This window comes from Magallana gigas, chromosome 3 (genome assembly GCF_963853765.1).
Source record: "Magallana gigas chromosome 3, xbMagGiga1.1, whole genome shotgun sequence".
In the NCBI taxonomy this organism is placed as follows: Eukaryota; Metazoa; Mollusca; class Bivalvia; order Ostreida; family Ostreidae; genus Magallana; species Magallana gigas.
Genome location: NC_088855.1, coordinates 35,132,339 through 35,158,037, shown reverse-complemented (window position 1 = coordinate 35,158,037; position 25,699 = coordinate 35,132,339). Strand labels below are relative to the sequence as shown.

The 25,699-nt window shown below is 34.4% G+C and overlaps 2 protein-coding genes across 6 annotated transcripts; one reads left to right on the top strand and one right to left on the bottom strand.

The window, feature by feature from the left end:
- Positions 1-130: 130 nt before the first annotated feature.
- Positions 131-11,575, bottom strand: LOC105332002 (acyloxyacyl hydrolase). Of its 2 annotated transcripts, none has more exons than XM_066079441.1 (18): positions 11,522-11,575; positions 9,121-9,277; positions 8,762-8,891; positions 8,304-8,380; positions 8,052-8,112; positions 7,477-7,547; positions 7,264-7,312; positions 6,925-7,068; positions 6,516-6,585; positions 6,217-6,339; positions 5,107-5,146; positions 3,744-3,818; positions 2,541-2,616; positions 2,099-2,254; positions 1,885-1,944; positions 1,595-1,697; positions 1,316-1,392; positions 131-824 (listed from the first exon to the last, which is right to left on the bottom strand). In XM_066079441.1, exons 1-18 carry the CDS (start codon positions 11,541-11,543, stop codon positions 693-695), a joined length of 1,623 nt encoding a protein of 540 aa, XP_065935513.1. In that variant the 5' UTR covers positions 11,544-11,575; the 3' UTR covers positions 131-692. The 2 variants fall into 2 exon arrangements, with proteins under 2 accessions (XP_065935513.1, XP_034335823.2); XM_034479932.2 differs by lacking the exon at positions 11,522-11,575 and adding an exon at positions 11,239-11,399.
- On the top strand, positions 11,572-24,300 carry LOC105332001 (anillin). 4 transcript variants are annotated; one of them, XM_011434417.3, is made up of 19 exons: positions 11,572-11,724; positions 13,028-13,172; positions 13,362-13,484; positions 13,867-14,062; positions 14,232-14,571; positions 14,661-15,431; positions 15,555-15,639; positions 18,026-18,792; positions 18,883-18,968; positions 19,093-19,234; positions 19,416-19,554; positions 19,703-19,858; positions 20,096-20,268; positions 21,547-21,622; positions 21,855-21,976; positions 22,157-22,243; positions 22,336-22,443; positions 22,694-22,866; positions 23,243-24,300. In XM_011434417.3, exons 1-19 carry the CDS (start codon positions 11,707-11,709, stop codon positions 23,373-23,375), a joined length of 3,840 nt encoding a protein of 1,279 aa, XP_011432719.3. In that variant the 5' UTR covers positions 11,572-11,706; the 3' UTR covers positions 23,376-24,300. The 4 variants fall into 4 exon arrangements, with proteins under 4 accessions (XP_011432719.3, XP_065935509.1, XP_011432715.3 ...); XM_066079437.1 differs by lacking the exon at positions 11,572-11,724 and adding an exon at positions 11,759-12,280 and having other exon boundaries at positions 21,867-21,976; XM_011434413.4 differs by lacking the exon at positions 11,572-11,724 and adding an exon at positions 11,759-12,280.
- Positions 24,301-25,699: the final 1,399 nt, after the last annotated feature.

Below are 25,699 nucleotides of genomic sequence, written 5' to 3'. Positions count from 1 at the left end.
CTAAAGGTGAAAGATAGCTTTAACCTTCAAAACCCATTTGTTTTGGTGCAAATAAGCAAGATGCATGTGTATTTATGACACCGAAAGTCACCCACTTTCACCCTCTTGTCTATTAGATTAACACGTAGAGCTGCCTGTATAATTTTTATTTATATGAGTATTTGTTCTTTTCTTCATTATTCAACAAAGAAGATATTAAAAAAAATATTTAAGTGATAAATTGAAGTGCAACATCATACATTTTTAAGTGTGAACACAGTGCATATTCTCTCTCTCTCTCTTCTCTCTCTCTCTCTCTCTCTCTCTCTCTCTCTCTCTCTCTTCATAAATACTTCACAAAATATAATACTTGCAAGATTTTCTCTGAATAAGATTATAAAATCACATCACGTGTCTGTTGTCGCAAAACATAAGCACCGGTTGGTATTGTTTCATTTTCGTGGTAAAAAAAATGTCAAACCAATGGTACACGAAGTACTCTACGCCTAGAAGTGGTAGAAAAAAAAAAGGTCTATCTTTTTCGGAACACGTTACGTATCCTTATTTGTCTCTCATAAAAAGTCATAACAAAAGTGTCTGGAAAAATCAAATTGTAAAAATACATGGTACATTAAATGAGGTTTTACAAACTTATAATATCATAATTGGTATAAAGTTATTGCACAACCCTTTTGGTTAAAACTGGAAATGTATCAAATGTAACCGCCTTGGTTTCCGAACATAGACTTGATTTTGGCATTGTTTGGATTAACTGGTCCTAAGGCATCTGGGAACATTTTCTCCAAGTTTTCCCAAATGGCAGCGGCTGTCAAAGCTTGTCCAAGCTACAAAAGATTTGATGAAATAAATTTAATACGGTATTTTTTCCCCATTTTTTTTGGTGTTTTTTTTTGTGGGGGGGGGGGGGGCAAATCTGAATTATTGGTGCGGCGGTCGCTTCTGTTCCGTAGCTATTGGTCCCATTGCGCACACACATTTTTTTCGGGATCTAGCAGGTTTGCGCGTAATTACATGTAGTAGCTTGACGTTTAATATTTTTACATGTTCATCAGTTTCCCTTTATGAGATGAAGAGTATATTGTCATTGTTCCAAACCTGTTATGGCAAATGCCAATCTGCAGCTTTGCTTTAACAATGAAATTAAAATGAATGCGTTTTATTTCATTTTCGGGATATGAACATGTACATTTGTTTTATATATATATATATATATATATATATATATATATATATATATATATATATATATATATATATATATATATATATATATATATATATATATATATATATATATATATATATATATATATACCTGGTTAGAATGGAATCCGTCCACGGGTTCTAGTAACTGCCAATCCTCCCCTCCATGTTTCTTCCACTCATCCAGGACTGAAATATATTATAAATATGGCATTACTATTAAAATAAGTAAATTACCTTTTGCATAGTGTTAGTAACGCATTTGTGAACGTTTTCTTAGCCATGCAGGTGAATTCACAAAGAAGTACAGATGAGCTACACACTAGCACTTTGGGATCATTACAGTAAGGCATGTCAATATTTACTGAGATTAATGACAAAACATAATTACCTTGGTCAATTGGGTTAACAACATAGTGAAGTTTGAAGTTAGAGAAAGAAGACTGGTGAGTGGTTACGACTTCTTTCAGCGCCTCACTCAACTCCATTGCCCGCTTAAATAAAATGATAACGAGTCAAATTCAACTGCAAGTGTATATGCGAAATGTCCAAATTAGTTTGCTTTCCATAGGTTTCAATTTTGATGAGCAAAATACTGACATAAATGTATACAAGTCGTATACCAGGTTCAGTATTTCTTTTTGTTGTATCATTCTGACGCATTAATTTGTTACAAGTTACCTTTGTTGTTAGCTCTCGTATCGTTGCATTCGTATTCATCCATCCCAAGCATGGTGAAATCTGAATTGGAAAATGTTATTATAAAATTTTAAAAATATGTTGAAGCCAACGCAACCCCAAAAAGTTGCATCTGTGAAAAAATTTATCCTCTGACCTTAACCAATTTCACATCGAAAATACAAAAGCTGAATTAATGAACAGACTGACAATATACCTCTAAACAATTGAAATAATCGTAGAAGTCGGAATATGTGACATCATTCCGCAATGAACCAATCGGATGAATTCTATCACTTAGTGAGTTGTATAAGACAGCGCCATCTGCCAACCCTGTTATAAACACGTGACTTCCTTTTGGGAGAGCTTTTGCCTACGACACATTTAAATATGCAATCATGTATTGCCATGTAGACGAATGTGTAATGCTTTCCTCCAGTTTAGAAGAATAACTATTGACATTTTTACAATTACCATATTGTACTTGTATAGTTACAATGAAAATTGCGCTCTAATTGAGGAATAATTAAAAAAGTCAAAAATTTTTAAAACAATCATTGATGATCCGTATTAAACTAAGCATTACAAAAAAGATTCTTAGTGTTATATATGATAAAGACACTGACAAATGTAAATATATTATAAAGATATACACTTACTAAATAGTTCAGCGTAGTGATGGACTTATTTTTCATTTCTTCTACAGTGGTCATGTGATTGAATGTATCGTGATGTCTACAAAAGCCATCATAGGTACAACTTATGTAAATATCCGACATTAACTTCATAAACAGCTGATTGTTTTAATTCTATGGCATAATTAATTATGCATCTGCTTATACACGTACAATTTGAATATTTTTTGTAAGAAGATGGGGGAATAAGGTGGTGTAACTGCCCATTTGGTTTAGTCGTAAAATACAATTTCAAATTTAACATTTTTTTTTTCAATTAAATATATTTGATATGTTATAATACAAGTTTACAAAAGGGTAATTTCTAACTATATTCAGTATGAAATATTTCAAAAAACGATAAGAAAAAAATAATAAATTATAACGTTTTGGTGGTATCGAACCCACAACCTAAAAACCCAAGTTCTATAAATTTACCTAATATCTGGTGCTCTAACCACTGAGCCATTTCATTCAACAACGTGCGTTGTTTAAATGCTTTATGAGACGTTGGCCACGAGTTAACGAACTTGTATTATTTTTCTAAAACGTTCAATTGTTGGGCTAGAAAATGACATTTTTAAAATATATTGGGTCTTCTCTCCACATTTTTGTTGATTAAAATCGGTTTAAATTCCATTAAACCGCATTTAGACTATGACAAAAATATGGAGCTCAGACCCACTCTAAAAAAGAAAAGGCATTGAAGTTATAAAAAAGACACTATTTGGAGGTTTTGACACGCATACGCCAGTTTGAATCAACCTATTACAAGTATTTAACATATTTATGGGTTACAAACCGATGTTACGTTAAATGTACATTGTTTTTAATTATTTCTTTTTAAAATATAAGATTTAATGATATTTTAATTTTGCAGTATCTATAATCATTCCTCATATGGGCATTTTACACGCCTTATTCACCCCTCTTCTTTCGAAGATCACATGGAGTAAAGTGCTTTTATATCTACGGCGCTTTGTCGAAATAGTAAAGGGGTATATATATAAAAATATGCACAATTTTCTGTGCATGTACGTAGTTTGGATCTTGCTTCAAATGGTCGCCCCTCCGAATTGGCAATTTTTACTCAATGAAATGCATAAAAAAAAATCATAAAATGGTTCTCTTTATACTTATCTGAACATTGAGTTACTCCCGTCAATTAATAGATTGTTTCATACTAACCCGTTACAAACGTCATTCCCCACTAAAGCATAGAAGACGACTACCGGCTGGTCATGCGTGATGTTTCTCCTGAAACTGCGAAATTCAACCTTTTGAATACATGTGTATCAGTCAGTTTAAAATGTTAATCATTTTTTACTGTTAATAATTGATTGAACTAAGGCGATAATTGTGTTATCCATATATATACAATGCTAGCATTAATACGTACATATAATAAAACATTGAGTATATGTTTTAAAATCTACTGACTACATATACCGGTATGCGTTAATGTAAAAGTATACCGGTATATTGTTATTATATCGTTTGTGAAAATTGTTTTTGTGACAATTTAATGACAAGAAAAGTGAAGCAGCAAATTAAAATTTGTATGCACTTTTATTATCTTTGAATAGAATGCCATAATTTTTTTTCTATAAAACTTGAGTTTATGTAATCAATTCTGACAAGGCGATGCAATATGATTGCTAAATGCTTTCTAAAACATACAAATGATACCCGTATCAACGATAATATTTGTTTTATAACACCTATTTAGAAAAGACAGACTTCCAATTCTATAAGAGAGTTAATGTCATAAATTTTCGGCAAAACAAAATGTCCTTTCTATTCAACAGTTACATGTTGAATTTTGTTACATTTTGTAATTATGCTATATACACATGTCACTATAATAAATTATTTACTTACTTACTTACATGCAAAGACAAGTTGCGCCACCCCCCCCCCCCCCAAAAAAAAAACGAAGAAAAAAAAACGGGGCTGGCGGACTGATTGGCAGGTCAGTCATTATAAACCCTGAAACCTGTTTGTTGGGTTTGATATGTACATATATAGTATATTTCTAAACATCAGTTAATGGTGTATAGTATTGGAGGTGTATTGTAGAAATGCAGTGATCATTAACCATTTGCAATATGTACGGGTTACGTGCATAAGCGAGAATTACGTCTTCAAAGAAATGGGTTATGTACATGTATACTACAAACTAAATAGAAACTGTGCACAAACAGAGTATTTAAACACACGATGATCGTGTTTTGCTATAAAAAAAAAATTGGTTTTTATTGAAAATTTAAAATTACAAAAACAAAAACAAAATTCTCACATTTTGTTTTTGCTTCTTTATACTGTTTTTCTTTTCTTTACAAGAAATAAATTCGAATAAACTTGTAGTCAGGATCTAAATATACGTGTATTCTTATTTCTAAAAATTACACGTTCTTTAATTTCACGCAAAGTCTAACTTTAAAATTTAATTTAAAAAAACCCAATATCGTGCTCATTGGATCATGCAGTCGTTTATGAAATATACTCTACTTAACCACGAGTTAAGAATAACTGTCATAAAAGCATATACCTAAATTGAATGGTGTCGGCCATTGAAGATGATCTTGCCCCTGAGAAATGAATAACATTTCATAATAAAAGAATTGATGTAAGCCAAGACATAGAATTGCATGTTTCCTACATCTTTAGTACTTATGCACTTGTATACATGTATATAAAATATAACTATATCCGATAAACTGAATCAAATTTATAAACAAAAATTAGAGTGTTAAGGGTGGTTGGATGTTGAGAGGATTGTAAAGTCATGCATTCCTAAAGCAATATACCGTGACGTTATCCAACACACTGGCGTCGGAAGCAAATTGAAAGTGGGGGGCTAGACTAATTCTCAGAAATATTGACAAGACAAGCAAAAAAAAAAAAAAAACCTAATTCCCCAAATTACAAAAATCCTAATCCGACTTCTCAATATTTCAATCTTTTCAAGGTAAATTTAGGAACAATTATGTTTCCTGCGAGAAAAAGTGTTGGGGGGGGGGGGTCTGAACCCTCTATGAAGCTATGTTTATAAGTTTGTCCCAAGATATTTATATCGTATATTATCTTAATTATTCGATATTTATTAATTCCCCTTGGTTCAGGCGATGTTCATTCAACAGTATGAAAAAATCCCTAGATTTCCCATTTGATACGCCCCCTATAGCTTGTCAGGTTTTAATATACGGCTACAAATAAAAAGTCTACGGGGATTTTCCACTGCTAAAGAGATTAATGTACCCGGATAATAACGTTGAAGAATTGTTGGAGGTATTCCGAGGGACTTCCCAATGGATAAAAGATGTCAACATTCCCCATCATGATTATAAATCTCCGTATGAAATCTATTTTCGTTCCTATGAATTTTTACGAGGAAATAATGATAATGTGTAAATGAAGTTATCTTGGAAATGTTCTCTTTCGTCGATTTCAATTGCACTTCTTTCACATGTACGTGTATTTTTATCAAAAACCGTCCAAATGTGCAGCATAAATAGTCTTGAAACAGACTTATAGTAAATGCCCGAAACCAATGATGTTTTGACCATGCTTTAAATCCAATATCAAGAATATTGTACAAGTTTTCTTCATGCAACAAATGATGGTATTTGGGTTGGGATGCGGAAGGGGGGTAACGTACCATTGACAGCGATGTTCTGGTAGTCCCGATGGTTACAATGGTTCCTGTTAAACATTCTCTTGTACACCGAATCTACGGGCCCATGCAGTATATCGTGAAATTTGTGGGTATCATTCATGAAAGCTATTTGAGACAATGTAAATAATAACGGATGAACATTTCAGACGCACGATTGGTAATTTTTAAAACCACAAATCATTGTGTTACTTTTTCCATGTATATTTATTAGTTCATTTAACGTACTCATTTAATTTATAATGTACTCATAATTTATCCTACATAACAACCACGAATCGTACCTGTCACTGTTGAGAACTCTGGCCAGTCGAGCTCATTCTCCAAAATAAACGGAAGGGATTCGAATGCTTTCTGAATAATAAATAAATAAATAGGATTTCTCTTGTGTTCGTCATATTTCTTATTTTATTTTTTTTCAGAGCTGATTTTTTTTCTCGCGTGTTATTTTTCTCAAATTCTTCCATCGATATTTTAACCTTAAAAAACATCGTCTGGAAAGAGGATAATAATATAAATATATATATTAAAAATTCAATAATTAGAACTACGCAGATTTCAAGAATAAAACAATCATCTGGTCAGGTGTATCATTGTCGCAAACCATGGCCAATGGGTACGATCCTCTCCCAAATGGAGAGAGCTACTAGTACTCCGGACCATGGCTTGAGGCAATGTTGTGTGTGGGTATACCAGGGACAACTCTGTGGAGTTGAACCATTCCCTGGGGAGGTGGAAGTGGGCGCTGATAGAGTCCCCCAACACAGCCACACCACGTGGTTGACTAGCGCCACATAGTTCGTCCTCATAGCTACGGCCACTTGCTGGGTTCATGCCCTATAGATATACAAATACAACCTACAGTAATATACCATTTTATTCAGTTCTTTGGTCCGCTCCCATTTTAGGTAAACTGTATTGGCTTTGTATAGAAGCGAATCAAGGAAAAACTTGGATCAGATAGCATAAATGTAGATGATATTTTCATGATAAAGAAATCATTATATGTTCCTTGATCAGTTGGGAACTTACATATATTCCATTACAATTAGAATCAGAGCCTTTGTCGTGGTCTATGGGTCTAAAATAACAACAAAACGCATTTATTAATTTTAATTGTTTAAAAGAAACAAATTTCTTTCCGTGTGAAAAACCGAGCAAAACATATTGGTCAATTATCAATTTTTTCCCTCTTCATTAAGATCATTATAATCTAATTAATTAAGTTGTTTGATATACACGTACTTAGCACCAGGATGTACCGATTTCCGGCCGTCGTCACAATCCTTTCCTCGCCACGATGTCCCCCTTAACGTCTGTATACAAAATGTAAAAGTTGTCCAGATGAAATAAAACTCAATCAAAAGTAATTTGGATCTTATGGCTATATTAGTTGTTGGTCGTATCAAATCACTTCATCTCCTTGTTCTTATTTCCTTATCATTACATATATTTGTATGTATTATATGTAACATGTATATAGCTTTAGCGTGATCAAATAAGCGAAATTAATATTTTTTTTAAATTTTATATACATGTACACCTTCATAAAAAAATATATAGATACACACAGTACAAATATTCTCAAGAAAGAGAAAAAAAAATACAACCCACATGTATGTTAATATTTTGTACATTAAATATTCATACAGGAAAGAGACAACTCCATGACGACCACAAGCGAAATTACTATTCAAACGGCAGATCAACATCCAGGATCTAATCCTTTGTCAGGATGGGGCCTTGGAACAGACCACTTGACCTTCGAAGGGAATTGTATTTACAATGACAGTTACATGTATATGTAGTTTAATACTTGCCTGATATACGCTGTAGAAATCCCCGTCTAAGTCTACGGCTGGGTCATGTTTACTGAATACACTGGAAGAAAGACAACATATGCTAAATTATGTCCAACTGTGCCACTCTTGCATAGTAAAGTTGGGCCGTGGCATATCTACATGTACGTTATGTCACATAACCAAAGATAGGAAATATTTTTCACGTAAAATCTATACGCATTAATATAATATTCAACTTATTCTTTAAAGCCGAAATGAAGACTGACTTACTGATCAATTAATCCACATATGCTTTTTATTCCAGGTAGATCGCATATCTTTATCCCGACACGACGAGGTGTGTGTGCCTGAAACATTGATACAAGATATATATACGTATATAAAATGAAGAACTTGGGTGTTAACTAGATACCCCTCACTTTTAAACTGATTTCAGAATTTACTGTAGACCGACCAATCATTACAACCTCTTGTATAGAAAATAAGAATGTTTTCCCTTCTTTCGTTTATTTGAAGAACTCGAGAAGAAATAACATCAAAATAATTCTTATAAAGTTCATAAATATATACCAGTATTTCTTTAAACTTAATTTTCAAAAAATTAATGCACGTTTAATTAATCTCTTCTAAAATTTCATTTCCAATTTCTTAGTAAAAATATAGATATCTGTATTGTATAGACTTATACATGACATTTCTTAATACATACTGGTAGTTTTCGTCGGTACCTGAATATATTCTAATTGGTTCCTTTGTTTAGATTTCAACGGAAAGATGTGACACATTTCTGATTTTGGTTCAGTAAAGCAAAAAGACATTTTGTGACATGCTGTATCTGCGGTGTCATCTTTGGAAAACCTGAAGTTTATGCATCAATTAAAATTAAAATTTCAAACATTATTAAGAATAAAATTGTTTCAGGAATCAAATTATATAACTAATAACTTAAGGGATTTTTCTGAGAGAGAGAGAGAGAGAGAGAGAGAGAGAGAGAGAGAGAGGGAGAGAGAGAGAGAGAGAGAGAGAGAGAGAGAGAGAGAGAGAGAGAGAGAGAGAGAAGGATATGTATATGAGAGGGGGAGCTCACGTTCTTATGATATCGGCTGCGATGAAGTCTGCGAATTCTTTACACGCCCCTTGGTAAGGCTGCGGTAGGAACTTACACAGCCTCTCCAGTCCTTTAGTTACCGTCTCATTGTGAATCACAGACAGTTGCTCTGCTAATCCCAGCACCACGGTACACACTGAAACATGGAAGGTACACGCTTATTAAATGAGGCGTCTTTGCCATCTTTATATTCAAGTGTCATCTGCTGGTTATTAATTCAAAACACCTTTCAAAACCCTTCAACTGTGCTGATATCGCAAGTTTGTATATCCCGCATACTTTCATCATTTTAGCGATAATTTTTGCAAAATATTCCCGAAAAAGTAATTGTTAAACAACTCTACTTCAGTTACAGTTTTGAATTACATAATTCCACCAAAAGTTACAAATTGTTTATGTGAAATGACATGATTAAGACCATTATTTTGCAGTCAACATTTTAGGTGGCGAATCAGTTAAGATCACGATTCCATTTGATATATATATATATATATATATATATATATATATATATATATATATATATATATATATATATATATATATATATATATATATATATATATATATATATATATATATATATTTCATACTTTTTTATTAAAGCTTTAATTAAACGTGTTCGACTTCATTCGTAATTTCAATTCATCCTTCTGCGCACTCATGTACTGTACAATATATATTATATATATTATTTAACGTTACACTAATAAGAATACGCTTACGTGTTGGATATAATTCGGGGAAATACTCGGTTTACACATTGTAATTCTCGTAATTTTCGCCCGGAAAACATCAAAATAAAACATTCTTAAAATTAAATGCATTTCTCTCTTTTAATTGTTCGTGTGCACAGGTGATATACATTAAAGTCATTTGACTTTTAATTCATTGACTTACGGGTACGTGTATTTGGGATAAATTCCCGCGTTATTTTTGTAACTTGGTTGCAAGAACGTAACAAGGAGAAAAATATTTCCGATAACATTTCAGCGTCGGAAAAAAATTCTATTATTGATATTGCAACTTTGACGGGGGCTATTCACTTAGTATTTTGCGGGTTACAAGTTTCCGATCATTCCATGTCGAGTCAGTATAGCTTATTACAAAACGACATAAATATATTATTATATAAAATTGAAATCAATAAATAAATTCTATTATTCGAATAATTTTATCGATTATGAATATTTTACTTTAAGCCATTCTTTATATGACAATTGCGGTTTTTATTGTATACAAAACAAACAAGAAAATATTGCATTGGTCCAAGATTTCTTTTTTTTTTTAATATGAAGAGGGGAACTGGTATTCTAACTCCCAATAACTACATACCGTATAAATACAAATTTAAGGTGAACTTTTTAAGTGTGCAGAGTATGTTTGTTTCATTTATATCTAATTATAAATTTAGCGATATCTTATATTGACATGCACATATATATAAATGCGTTTTGTAAATCTGTTTTTCGGTGGCGTATTTTAAAAAGTGCCGTTACAATTTTGCTGAAATAAATAAATAAAATCGTTTGTAGAAATTCGTTCGAATTGATTTTTTTAATTTTTTGAAGGCTTTTAAAAATCGTTCGTACGATTTTTTAAGAAATCGTTTCGATGATGAAGAAATTTTTTGCACCATTTTTAGAAATCATGTATATTACATTTTGAGCCAGAAAATGTATTTTGTATTCTGTATAATATATGCTTCGAGTCTTCAACTGAGGTGCGGGAAATTAAATTACCTAAATATTTCTTTAGTTAATATACCCGTATTTCATGTTCAAATAATGTTATTATCTCTTAAAATAACAACAAGGTAGATTTTCAAGAAACTTATTATACTTTCTAGGAACACTAGAGTTGGTTTATGAAAACAAAGAGAATTCTTATTTCTTTACGTATTTAAAAAAAAGCCTGCTTCCTTTAAAAAAAAGTAATTATAGAGTAACATACGATACATGTTCGTTGGGTGAATAGGAATAAACCCAAACTGCCAAACGACAACATATGCATACATGTATATCAAGTTAAATTACTTCCTTCTAATTAATATTCTACCTGTAAATAAGAACTATAACGTTACTACAGTATACTTGCCTGCACAGTTGGTACCTCCATTAGTGCCTAGTTTCGAATACTCATGAACACTTCTTGCAGATGTTGTAATTAAATTGATGAGTATTAAAAAACATACAACAAGTAAAAGGCGCATCGTGTTCATTCATCTAAACAGAAGCACATGAGTGTCACATGACAATCACGATGGTCTTTATTTTGACCAATCACAGCAAGGCTGATAATTTGCATGAAACAAGCTATAATTAATAGTAAATAAATATTTATTTATTTAGTTTTCTAATCAAAAATGCATTGCATTAACCTTGAAAATGTAAAATGTTCATCCACACCAATCATTTTCTACGGAGCGGTCATTTTTGAAGTAATCTCGCTTCGTACGTGACTTCGCGAGAAACCGCGATACTTCCAACCGCCAAATTTAAATTTTGTAAACAAGAACCAAGCGATTACTGTTCAAATGTGGTAGGACTGAATACGAGCTCTACGATGGATTCCTACACGGAGGTGAGTAGTAATCAATATATCATGGTGATATTGTTGTACACAGATAGCCAAGCAGATCTGATGTAACGATGAAGTTAGAATTTGAAGTATTTATACGTTAACAATGAATATTTTGGTTTCCGGAGTCATGAGGGATTTGGACATGTTCTGCATAGATGTGGGATATTCTATTCTCGCATAACTTCGTGGTTGTTAGATATAACTAAGTCGTTTTGTATTTTGTGTTGAAATAAGATTACTGACTTTGTGAATACACAATTTGAATTTTTTTGACCTGCAAAGGTTAAGAATGTGTATGATCACGTGGGATAAGATAACAGAATTCAAAAAGCTCATTAGAAAACCAGACTGGCGCTAAGTGGTTGTGTATTCAAATAAAATGTCTGAAACTCATCAAGAAGTGTGTGATTCCTCGTTTGAAGAGCTTGCAAATAAAACGATTGAGGATATTGATAAATCGCCATCAGATTTGGGATCTTTTGAGGAAATAGCAGTGGAGTCTTTTCAGGAGCTTGAAAAGTACAATGATGCAAAACTTTCGTCAGGCGATCTGCAGGTTTTTTATTTCAATATTTTTATCATGTACACTACTGGTAGTGAATATCCGTTTGAGTATTTAAAACTTATACCGTTTCAGGCAACTGTTTGTAAGAATGCTTTTTTAAATTTGAATATTTTCCAGTTTAGAAATTACAGTATAGCTTTGGGCAGAGTTTGTGAGAACTCTAGAAGTAAACGCCTACTGATTGCATGTTTATTTTTTTCCATTAAAAAATCCAGAACTTATCTGACATATTACCTTAGTCTAAGTCAGAAATAAAAAAATTCTCAATTTTGTTTTGCTGACATCAGACAGGAGTCACTCAGGAGACACCATCATATTTTAACAAACCTTTGGACCCATTTGCAATGACAAATAGCTACAGATTTATCAAATTTCTTCATAAAAATTCTCAAATGCATCTAGGAACAAAAAAAAAAGCATATTTATATGTATTATACGGCAATTAAATTTCTTTCCACACTTCAAAAATTTTCCAATTTAGCGAGATTTTGAATTTGCGCTAAAGAGTGATGCAACAACCCTGTAGTAGATACTAGTGGTATATCCATTTATATGCTTTTTGGTTTGAAAGACTGCATATTGCCATTGGCTAAACTACTAACTACCATCACAGTATCTACCATAGGCAAGTCCAGCTACTGAACACATGGTTGCTGAATACAACATTTAAATTGAATATGTATGTTGATGGTTACTTAGGGGCACACATTTTAAATTGAATGTTTTAATTATTGAAAGAGGCTGCTGGAGAAAACAAGACAACGCAGGGAAGTATTGAACCAGAAGCTGGGAAAGACACCAGAGGCTACTCCAAGGAAGCGTATATTGGAGCAGAATCAGGCCAGAGAAAATGTACCAGCTGTGTCCATCACCTCAAAAGATGGTAAGAAATTACCGGTATTGATATGTTATTTAAAAAAGTTAGTGGTCTGTCTTTTTAATCAACATTTGAATAAACAAAATCAAGCAGGCATATTCTTTTGTCTAAGTACATGTACCAATTTATAATCATATTGATTTTCATTTTTGAAATAACAGCATGATTACCATGGAGGTAAATTTTTCATTGTAGGTTCTCCAGGTAAGAGACAGTGTGTCCGTGGGGAGGAGAATATGGTGCACCCTGACACACCGGCCATTAATGGGGTCAAATCCAGAATGCAGGCCCTGAACAAACAGAGGGAACAGTTCTCAGGTAAATGATATGAGTAAATCCTTTTCCTTTTGTTTAGGTGGGTTAGCGAGTTAAAAAAGATTAATTTTTTTCTTTTATGAAAATTGGTGGTTGTCTTAGAGAACTTTTTTGTACAAAGAGTGGCTCCCTTCCCTGTCATTTTAGAAAATCATTTGTCAACTTGGGAAAATTAATACTCATGTTTTCAAAGAAAATAGGTAGCAGTTATAAACTTCATAGAATCATAGTTTTAAAAGTGAAATGTATATTGATAAATATTTAAATATACCATGATAATATCATGTATAGATATATAGATTTAAATAAACGTGAAATTTGTGTTAATTTGAAATTATATTGATTTCTAAATCTCTTAAAAAACAGTTTTGCCATCAAATTTCAGAAAAAGATTCAGAAATGGTTGATATATCTAATGAACCAGCCATGCAGAAAGTTACTACGATTCGGAGAGAGGCTGCGGTAGCCTTCAAGGAAAATATTGAAGAGACTACGACATCCACTGGCAGAAGGGGGCGATTTGCTCATCTAGCTCAAGCTATCAACAATTGGGAGGATGATCTTAGTCATCCAACAATTCAGTAAGTCGCTGTCAAGAAAGAAATCATGGTCTGTAATTTAATAACTTATTAATCTATATGTCACTTCGGTCTTCTGCCCTCTGCTGTGAAACCATTGTCAGATTACATTAGAACAGTACTTGAGATTTAGGGCAAAGAAAAAATGAATTTCGAATTGTCTTTTTCAAAGTAAACCAGAGGAACCCAAACCAAGATGGCAACCACCAAAGCCTGCTACTGAGGCACCTCCTGCTAAACCCCCTAGAGTGGAGGCCGACCCCAGTCCTCCTCAGCAGTCAGTGAAGCCTCCACCAGCACCACCTGCCCCGGCAGCCCCCTCCCCAAAGAAAACATATGCCCCACAACCCCCTACTGCACAATCCTCTGCATCCAGTAAATTGCCAACCAACAGTGTATGCAAATCTGTGCTTGACAGAACTAAAGTTTCTAAAGAGAAAACTGAAGACCCAACCACTAAATCTGTTTCTGAGAGACTAAACACCTGGAAGGCCTCTGAAACTCCCAAAAAGGTATACTGCTAGTTCAAATCAACTAAGTATTTTTTACAATGAAAATTTACTAGTATTGTGGTTTTTAACATTAAATTTTCTATGCACAGGAGAAGCAAGTAGATCCATCACAGCAGCCAGTTTCTGCCAAGAAGGCAGTGTGGGAACAAAAGATATCAACACCCACTGCTACAGTCAGTAAAGTGCACCAGCCTGTCAGACAGATGGCTACCCCAGTGTCTGATAAACCACCACTTCCCAAACCACAGTCCTCAGAGACACAGAATCCTAATGTAACGGCAGCACAACCAGAGGTGCGAGTGGAGAAGGATGACCCTGCTGCTCAGCCCGTGTCAGCCAGGATGGCATCTTGGCAGCAGAGAACGTCAGAGTCTACCCCAAGGAAAGAAGAGGAGCCTACTGCATACTCTGTCACAGCTAGAATGTCAGCATGGGAGGAAATGTCGTCCAGTAACAAAGTCTCTTATATCAAGAAGGTGGACCCTGGCAGTGTCTCTCCGGGGAAGAAATCTCCAGTTAAAGCCCCTGTGTTTGGTAGTGCCAAAAAGCCTACTCCGGTGAAAGCCATTGGCCAGACCTCAGAAAACAAAGCGGTCACACCAACAAAGGCTGTTAAGGATCACTTGATGCAGAAAGCTGGTCACATCAAGGCATCAATGGATAGCCCACAGCAGACAGGAGGCAATCCAGGAAAGATTGGCAGTGCCACAAAAATGATGCAGCAGAAACTGTTTGAGCAGGCTACTCATGGCAAAACAGCAGATGTGGCTGAAAAGCTAAGACGAGAAAGGATGGAAGAAGTACAGAAAATTCAGCATCGGCATGACAACGGTATATTGAAAGAGGGAAGACCAGAAAAGGTAATGTTTTACAGAGAATGAATGCATTGAGGAATGATATCTTAGTGTTGTTATGTAAAATAATGGTTTACTAGTGAAGTACTAGAATATTTTTCATCTTTTGAATTGTCTTGTGTATTGCAGACTCCAAGTGACACTGAGGACCAAAAACTGACTTCAGACTTAGGAAACAACAGACGGGAAGCGATTCGAGCCAAAGCTAGAGCTGGTATGCTTTTATCATGTTTTTTATTTTCTCAAAAGTACTTGGTGCAGTTTAACTATATGCGTTATAAATGCTTTTAAACCTTAAAATTCTTTGTCTTTATAAAACAGACCTTCTGTATATGTATATACTTTTCTGAACCTCATTTGTCTCTTAAATATTCCTCTCTTTTTTGTCCCCCGCCGCAACGCGGTGCGGGGACATAGAAATGCCGGGCGTCCGTCCGTGCGTCCGTGCGTCCGTGTGTCCGTGCGTCCGTGCGTCCGTGTGTCCGTCCGTCACACTTTTTTGTAAGCGCTCTCATGCCTACAAATTTTGACGGATTTTCATTAAATTTATACCAAATGTATATACCACTATTACCTTGGTCAAGTTCGAAAATCAGCATTGGTCGATACTTTTTGTTGGAGTTATGAGACTTTGACTTTATACAAAAATTGACCTTGTAAGCGCTCTCATGCCTACAAATTTTGACGGATTTTCATTAAATTTATACCAAATGTTTATACCACTACTACCTTGGTCAAGTTCGAAAATCAGCATTGGTCGATACTTTTTGTTGGAGTTATGGGACTTTGACTCAATAATGACTCCGTTTTATCCAAAAATTGACCTTGTAAGCGCTCTCATGCCTACAAATTTTGACGGATTTTCATTAAATTTATACCAAATGTATATACAATTATTACTTTGGTCAAGTTCGAAAATCAGCATTGGTCGATACTTTTTGTTGGAGTTATGAGACTTTGACCGCAATAATGACTCTGTTTTATCCAAAAATTGACCTTGTAAGCGCTCTCATGCCTACAAATTTTGACGGATTTTCATTAAATGTATACCGATGTTTATACCACTATTACATTGATCAAGATCGAAAATCAGCAATGGTCGATCCTTTTTGTTGGAGTTATGGGACTTTGACCGCAATAATGACTCCGTTTTATCCAAAAATTGACCTTGTAAGCGCTCTCATGCCTACAAATTTTGACAGATTTTCATTAAATTTATACCAAATGTTTATACCACTAATACTTTGGTCAAGTTCGAAAATCAGCATTGGTCGATACTTTTTGCTGGAGTTATGGGACTTTGACCACAATAATGACTCCGTTTTATCCAAAAATTGGCCTTATAAGCGCTCTCATGCCTACAAATTTTGACGGATTTCCATTAGATTTATACCAAATGTTCATACCACTAATACTTTGGTTAAGTTCGAAAATCAGCATTGGTCGATCCTTTTTGTTGGAGTTATGGGACTTTGACCACAATAATGACTCCAGTTTATCCGAAAATTGGCCTTGTAAGCGCTCTCATGCCTACAAGTTTTGACGGATTTTCATTAAATTTATACTAAATGTTTATACCACTAATACCTTGGTCAAGTTCCTAAATCAGCCTTGGTCGATGGACTCGATACTAGACAGCTTGACCGGCGGGGGACCAAGGAATTCTATTCTTGTTTTTTTGGCATGGTCAGGCCTATAAAAAAAAGTTGTGTGTTTCGGGTAACCCGACCTAACCTACAAAAATGGCCTGATCCTACCATTTTTAGATGTCTGATTTTATCCGATTGTGAATTTTATCTTATTTCCAATAAAAAATACGTTTTTAAATATGAAAGAAACAAACATTCTTAGGATTCATGCAAAAAAAATATGATAAAATGAAAAAAAATCCCTACCTATCTAACCTAATTTTTTCATCAGTGTTACCCTAAACACACAAGTTTTTTTTTTTAGGCCTCATCTATTCTTATTGTTTTACTGTCCAGAGTTTTGAAAAAGAACAAAAATCCTTGTGTGCTGTTAGAAAAAATATGTTACATGTACAATGTATTGCGTAAATTTGTGGCTTGTTGCTATTTACATGTATGTATGTATTTCTATCACTATTTGTGGTTTGTTTTTATATTCAACTTTGATGTTTAAAGTGTTGGTGCATGTTGTATCTACCCGGTAATTCATATTTGGTGTTGGAGGTTTTAATGCATGTGATATTAAAACTTGCATGTAAGTGTAATAATTTCTTTTTAACAATCATATTTACAAAATTTTATTTAGTACTTTCTAACCAGCATGGGTTGTTTGTTTTGCTTTATGATAATCAATCATTTCATAAAATACTCATTTCATTTGCTATGTTGATAAACATTAAAACATCATTCCATCAATTTACTATTTCATTGCAATCAGTCTTAACAAGAAGAGTTCTCATTTTAGTCCCAGGTCAGAGCATATCAGCCCATGCTTCAAAGCAACCAAATGTAGTTTTGAGCACAATATACTATAGTAGAAATTTTGGTAGACAACTAGAATGAGAAATCTTCGCAAGTTGCATGCTTTTATGCTAACCAGGTTCTTGTTCTTTTTCTGACCTCTGCCTCTAGAGTTTGAGAGAAAGTTAGCTGCAATGGGATTTGAACTTTCAGATGACAACAGTGATGCCTCTTATGATTTCAATGGAAAGAAAGGACAAGAGCAGCCTGGGTCTCAGGCTAAACCCCAGGTGGCGCCTGCCTCCCAGAATGCCAAGAGCAAACCCTCACCCAGCATATACCGCCTGATATCACAGAAGAGGAATGAGAAACCTAGTATGTCTGGAGACACTGACAGGAGATCAGATGACAGTTTTGACAGCACAGAGGACGAGGAGCTATACACAAGAAGACCGCAGTCCTCCACACAGGAAGAGGAAGCTACCACAGATGATGGGATGCAGAGACTGCCTAGCGACTCAGAGAGTGATGTTGGCCCTCAAGCCCGGCAGCCTGTGTTTGAAGAAGAGTCTGACTGTGATGATGTGAGTTTTAGTGCTTTTGTTCCCGCCTCTGTCCGGCGACAGAGCGTACTGCCAAGTGGTCCTCATCAGGAGTCGGAACCTATGGAAAACAGGCCCAAGCCCTCAGTCAATCCTGTTGCTCCTGTTCCTTCCAGCTACAGAAGTGGCTCCAACCTTGTGGGCTACCAACAGCAGAGCAGCTCCAGTAGCCTAGAAAGCACTTCAAGTGAACAGAGCTCCTATTCCTCTGACTCGCGGCGCTACTCTGTTGGAGATGATACGTCAGACTCTGCAGAAATCAATGACCTTCTGGATGATGCTATGAGTGATGAAGAGGAGGAGGCTCATGGAGCAAACAAACCAAGAGTCGCGCCAGTAAGTGTTAATAGTACATTAGGCTTTGAAGTTTTCCAGAGAATTAGGTAACATTCAAACAGTTAATTGTAAATTGGTCATCTTTTGCAGCGTAAGAGACGTAGTCACATGATGGCAACAAGCGAAGATAATGCTGGAAACTTAGTGTACAGTGTCAGCATGTATCGATCCCGCAGGTCAGCAGACATTTCTTATATCTTGCATACAAAACTGTATACATTCCCTCATTTTAGAAATCATGGGTATGCAAGTCATGGCCTTGCTTTAAGTTTTGTTTAAAGTTAAACTTTACTTCTTTAGATATTTACATGAGCCAAATTCTCCTAAGAAGAAAATTATTCGCAATAGAGAGTTTGAGGACTCGATTCGTGAAGAGGAAATTGAGATGCCTACACAACTACCCCCTGAAGTAGAGCGCAAAAGCATTCAGGAAAGAATACAGGTATAATATCTGATTAAAATTTTGCCCAAAAAAATCCATGTTTTCTGCCATTCACATGTCTGCATCAAAGTAGGCTTACAGCACTGAATTTTTATTAAGACACGAGATTTGTCATTTTAAAACTGATCAACCATACACATACCAGTTAAGTTTTGATAATCAATTAATCATGTATTCCCAGGAGCTGCAGGAGCTAGTTAGCCAGGAACAGAGTGTTATCATGCAGACAAGTAACGCTCTTAACCAGTGTTGTTCCAGCAACTCCTACTTCCAGGGCTCACCAGAGCAAGTGGAGTGCAACCGCCTCTTGCTTATTGCATGTAAGTATCAACACGCAAGTAACTAGATGTGTTACATACATGTATTTTATTTTCTTGATCTTCAACACTCAAAGGGCAATAGTCAGGAAAGACAGAGGGTTAAAAATCGCAAGATTTTAAAAGTAGATTGTTCAACCTTTGATTTCAGGCCAAAAACGACAAGCTTATCTGACAGAGATTCAGCGATTGAAAGAGACAGGGTGTTTAGACCCCCCAGGATCAGGGCCCAGAGGATCCCTAACCATAAGTGACATCAGACTGCCACTAAAGAAAGAGTTTGTCACCAAGATTGGAACTGCTTCAGGTAGGAGAGAAATCCGACTTGGTAGTGTCTTTCTCATTTATTGTAGAGAACAATCTGGCTGTTAAGTAATCTTACTATTATATGAAAAGATATACATATTCTGTCTTTAGTATATTATAGACATACATGTATGCACAGTGTACTTCATAAAATGTAATAGATCACTTCTATTTACAGAAAAATTTCCTTTCAATATTTTTTTCATATTTAGAGATTGGTGTTCATTTTATTTTGTAGACAACACAGTACATTATTTTCTGTTGCTGATCAGGAATCATGCCCAAGTAATAGTCACACAGATGCTGTCAACACATGATCCAATGATGAGGGGGAGTCTAGATTTTCCCAACCTGATCAAAATCCATGGTATCTGTGGCAACTTTAAACTAAACCTTGAAATATACAGCATGGTAAGGAGACGAAACAACTGCTAGACTTCAATATACCCTAGCCCCAAAGGGGGTATTCTGTTTTACCCTTGTGTGTCTGTCTGTCTGTAACAAATTTTTATCAAAGATTTCTCAGCAACTATAAATCACAGATGTTTGAAAATTTAACACTCTCTTTGTTAAGGGATGCCATATGGTGGACTTCATTTTTTAACAAATTTGATGTCAAGATGCTGTTAAATGATGACTGCTTATTTATACCCCCGCTCTGAAGGAGAGGGGGTATACTGTTTTACCCTTGTGTGTCTGTCTGTCCATCCGTAACAAAAATTTCTGTTGCATTTATCTCGGCAACTATTTATCGCAGATGCTTGAAATTTTTACACAGTATTTGTATAGGCATGCCATATCGTGGGATATATTTTTGTACCAATCAGACATCAACTTCCTGTTAAATGACGACTTTGTTTATTTTTAGCCAAAATTTTCAAACAAATTTTTGTCAAAGAATTTTCAGCAACTGTTTATCGCAGATGCTTGAAATTTTTACACAGTATTTGTATAGGCATGCCATATCGTGGGATATATTTTTGTAACAATCAGACGTCAACTTCCTGTTTAATGAGTACTTTGTTTATTTTTAGCCACAAATTTCTGTCAAAGATTTCTCAGCAACTATTTTTCGCAGATGCTTGAATTTTTTACACACTATTTGTTTTGGCATGCCATATCGTGGGATATATTTTTGTATCAATCGGCTGCAACTTCCTGTTAAATAATGACTGTTTATTTTTAGCCAAAATTTTCAAACAAATATTCGTCAAAGATTTCTCAGCAGCTATTTATCGCAGATGCTTGAAAAATTTATACAGTGTTTGTTAAGGCATGCCATATTGTGGGATATATTTTTGTACCAATCGGACGTCAACTTCCTGTCAAATGAGTACTTTGTTTATTTAAGCCAAAATTTTCAAATTTTCCTCAAAGATTTCTCAGCAGCTTTTTATCGCAGATGCTTGAAATTTTAACACACTATTTGTTTAGGAATGCCATATTGTGGGATATATTTCTGTACCAATTGGATGCCAGCTTTCTGTTAAATGTCGACTTTGCTTATTTTGCATATTTACATCAAAGCAGGGGTATCACTAGTGAGCATTGGCTCACAGATATCTTGTTTTATAGATGTGTACACAAGCTCTCTCTCTATCTCTATCTCTCTCTCTCTCTCCCCCCCCCCCCCCTCCCCCCTTCAACATCATGAACATGAATATGTGAATATTTCTTTTTTCATTTCAGTCAATATCAAGAGAAGCAATCAAGGACAAGAAAAGAAAGACTCCCAAAAAGCTTCCCAAAGGACATCTTGTACCAGGTATTCAGAAATAAATGAAGTTTTAAAATCTTATTGATTTCAGTTTCTTCATGCTGGTTAGAGTGTAATATGTGGTCAGTTGCATGTATATTAGTATATTTATGCCTAAAATCTATTTTGGGGGTAGAGGAGTTAAATATTGTAATAAAGTGCCAGATGTATCAAAAATACTGAAACTTAGTTATAGTTTGTCTTTGATAAATGGGGTGAGGCTTTGACTGATGTTGTGTAGATTACTATTTAGCCCCAAGCCCTGGCGGTCCTACAGCTGTTAGGACAACTAGCTTCACCCTAATCACAACCCTCCCCATCACCATGAGGGCCCTGGACAAGACCTGCTTCACACTGGAAAGGGTAAGTTCTCTTGCTTAAAAGCTTTGTTGAAGTCACATGTAGGTAAATGCATGAATATTTTAATTGAGAATATATCTGTGATTTGATAATAGCATTATTTATGGCTAAGTGAATTATAGATAAGGTATTCTCCATATTGGTTTTTTTTCTGCAATGTAATGCTTTTGTTGTTTCTAACAGATTCCATACTTGTCTCCTCTACATGGAACAATTTACATGAGATTGAAGTGTTTGATGGAACAAAATGTGGAGGAAAGAGGCTTTTTGGTGAGTCTCACTTTGGTATTTACATCATGAATGGTAGGCAGTGTTGCTTTAACATTAGATTGGTTAATACATGTAATTGATATGTTTTACAGACCATGTTTGAGGATGTCAGTGGGTTTGGTGCTTGGCACAGGAGATGGTCCGCTCTTCAGGGAAACAAACTCTGTTTCTGGAAGTATCCCGATGAAGAAACAAGAAAGGTCAGTAGTGTAGCTATAGAGTTTTAAGCATAAATTAAGAGAATGTAAATGGTTCAGAATTTATTTAGAAAAAATAAGAAAATACTTCAAAATTGAATTTACTGAGTAATATTTTTGGATTTGAAGAAGAAAAAACCATGGCTTTACTACAACATTTTATTTATATATACAGTTATTGGTCCAAAGGCAAGCATGATATCTTCCCAATGATTTTAGTATTATGTATATTTACAATTGCCTGTTGTTATAGGAACCAATGGGAATCATTGACTTGAAGAGATGTGTGACAGAGAAGGTGGGTCTGATCCCCCGGGACATCTGTGCCAGACCTAACACGTTTGAGCTGGTGACCGTGCGTCAGCCCCGGAGAGGGGAGGAGGACACACTGGTCAGCAAGACATACAACACCATGACATCCATCAGGTTAGTGCTGGCTTCAGCAATTGTACCCATCGCAAGGAAATAAGCTTAGAAAATTAAGCTTTGATCACATTTTACTGCTTCACATGATTTTGAATTTTACAATAAGTGTTGCATTTGTATAACTTTTCATGCAGTGCATGACATCATGAGATCAATGTATATACTTTTTAAAGATGAGAAAAACACAACTTAATATCATCCTAAGTTTATAAAAGTAAAAAAATGTTTGGAAAGCATGGTGAAGGCAGCAATGACATTCATCTACATGCTTTCAGTTGAGCATAGCTGACTTATATGGTGAATTGAAAGCTCATAGAGCAATAAATTCATAAAGTCTCCAGTGATTTTAGTTTTATACTGATTTGTTTATTTGTAGGCATATGATATCTGCTGATACTAAAGAAGAGAGAATCAACTGGTGTAACAAGATAAACCGTGCCCTGGCCAACATCAGGACATGGCACTCGGACGCTCTGCGCCCCATCAAAATGCCGACCACCAAAGAATGAAGGAGTGGTTCTCCAAGTGCAATGGATATTATCCTATAAAATCTGTGGTGTTGCAATATTTATTAGCTTTCTGTTTTAATCAAACATCAGCATATTTATGATTTATCAACATCACTCATCTTGTACCTGCTATTTATTAGTATGTATACACAGCTTGCTGTTGTAACACATTCAGCTCTGCTGTTCCTATACTTCATCAGGCACAGCCAAATATTTGGTCTGACCTTAACCTTGTTTTTAGTAAGTGATTGTGCAGGACAATGAGAAAGTCATCATCAGTTAGAATAACTTTATTCAGAATCTAGAACTAAATTGTGTGGATCACAAACTATCACTTTTCTCTCTCTCTCTGTCTTTCTGACATCTGTCTATTTTCTTCTTACTTTATATATTTACTCACTAGCAAAAACTCACCTTTTTATTTTATTATGTACATGTATTCACATTGTTTTGGGTCGATCACAGTAGATTTAATGTATCCATATATAAGTTCATCCCACCTACATTACTTCATGTGTAATACAAGGTACTATTACTCTATTGTGTTGTGTTCAATCAACTTAAATTTTATTTGTACTCCTGATATTTGCTGACTTGGTACTCGGCTTCAGTCACCATTTACCTTTTTTTATGAACTTCATTTGTTTTTGCTGTGTATTACTTGTGTGTATAAAAGCATTTTGTGATCATGTAGATAACGACTTTTACTCGCATTTGATAAGATATAATGACATACAGTAATTCATTTTTGTGTAGTCTAAATGCTACATCACCAGTAACAATTTTGGATTAAACTAAGCTAGTCCACATCTCAAGTGTTGCATTCTTTGTAGGGGGCTTAAGAATTGGGTATGAAGTTTATGTAAGCTGTATTGAAGTACATGTGTAAGGACTAAACATCACCATTTTCTTCTCTGTGGATGAATTTTTTTTTTTAAAATGGGCGTTTTTATTCCTAAAACTCGGAAAGTAAAATTTATATGGTGGAGAGTGGGTGTTTACGTGCCTCTGAAAAGATAAACCTTCTTTAAATACGAGACAGTTTTGTGTACTCTTACATTGAAGTCCTTTGGGTTTACCGTGGTCATCGTAATGAAAATTGAAAAAACATGAAATATATAACATAATTGTGTGTGTCTGTGTATGGAAAAATAAATTAACAAACTTGTCCCCCGACATCTTTTAGACGGTGTCAGAATTATGAAATTAAAATATTGTAGATTACTTTTTAAGGAAGGAGTCTTTTCTGGTTTTCGACTTGTCAAACGTAAATTTGATTAATTGTTCATTAAATCAAGATGAAAGGAAATTAAAATAGTATATTTTTCTTTCTTTTTTACTATCATACAACTTGGCATAAAAAAATGTAATCAATGTTTAGAATGGAACAAGGACTATATTTTTGGCGTAGGAAAATATCACATGTTGCGCAATTCAGAATAGCTGCAGATTATATATATATATAATGAGTCTGTTTTAGCATTTTAAAAATAATAACAATAATGTTGGATTTTTTTACTAATGTGAACTAATAATATGATACTTGGGTTTCAGAATATGTTTTTAAAATATGATTTGCCTATCAAATAACATTTTTATAAGCTTTTTAAAGCGCCCATTCTATACATTGATTTTTGTGAAAAAATCACTAAAATCAGTTTTTCTCTCTTATGAAACGGTCAATATATTAGCTTTTCTGTCAATTTATATCTTTATATAAAGTCTTCATAATACATAAAAATTAGAAATATTTTATTATTGGAAGCATAAAAAAATAATCAAAATTTCTTCAAAATCAAAGAAAATTAGAGGAAATGCAGGCTAAGCAATATCAATTTTAGTATAAATATTTATTCCAATTTAGTAGTATAAGCTGATAGACACTCTCATGGTCTATGATTTCATTGAAGATTTGAATCTTCAAATCTTAAACAAATGTCTACAGAACTATAAAGAGCTACACTTATTTTAATCACTCTTTACGTTGAGGAAAAAGGTAGTGACCTTGACCTGACCTTTATCCGAAAACAAAAAGGTCAAATTAAATTAAACTTATAGAATCATTAAGTAATATGATCCGTTTGACTGTGTCAAAATTTCATGCATTTCTTATTATAAGAAGTATGTTTGATAATAAAAAGACTCCTTCCTTAAGTTAATCGAAATGCTTTGTTTTTGTGCTTAAATACGTTAGAGTGACATAAAAAGTATAATGTACATGATTGTATAGCCGTTATAAAATTAATCCAGTACAATTTTTGGACCCTTGAACTTTTATAAATTGATCCAGTAGAGAATAACAAATCTTTTACCATAAATTTAAA

Coding starts and splice junctions, on each gene's coding strand:
- LOC105332002 (XM_034479932.2), bottom strand. CDS start 11,362: ATGAACACGATGCGCCTTTTACTTGTTGTATGTTTTTTAATACTCATC. Junction 9,278..11,238: donor TGGAGGTACCAACTGTGCAG/GCAAGTATACTG, acceptor TCCATGTTTCAG/TGTGTACCGTGGTGCTGGGA. Junction 6,586..6,924: donor ACTCCACAGAGTTGTCCCTG/GTATACCCACAC, acceptor TTTATTATTCAG/AAAGCATTCGAATCCCTTCC.
- LOC105332001 (XM_011434413.4), top strand. CDS start 12,104: ATGTCTGAAACTCATCAAGAAGTGTGTGATTCCTCGTTTGAAGAGCTT. Junction 13,173..13,361: donor GTCCATCACCTCAAAAGATG/GTAAGAAATTAC, acceptor TTTTCATTGTAG/GTTCTCCAGGTAAGAGACAG. Junction 20,269..21,546: donor ACCTTGAAATATACAGCATG/GTAAGGAGACGA, acceptor TTTTCATTTCAG/TCAATATCAAGAGAAGCAAT.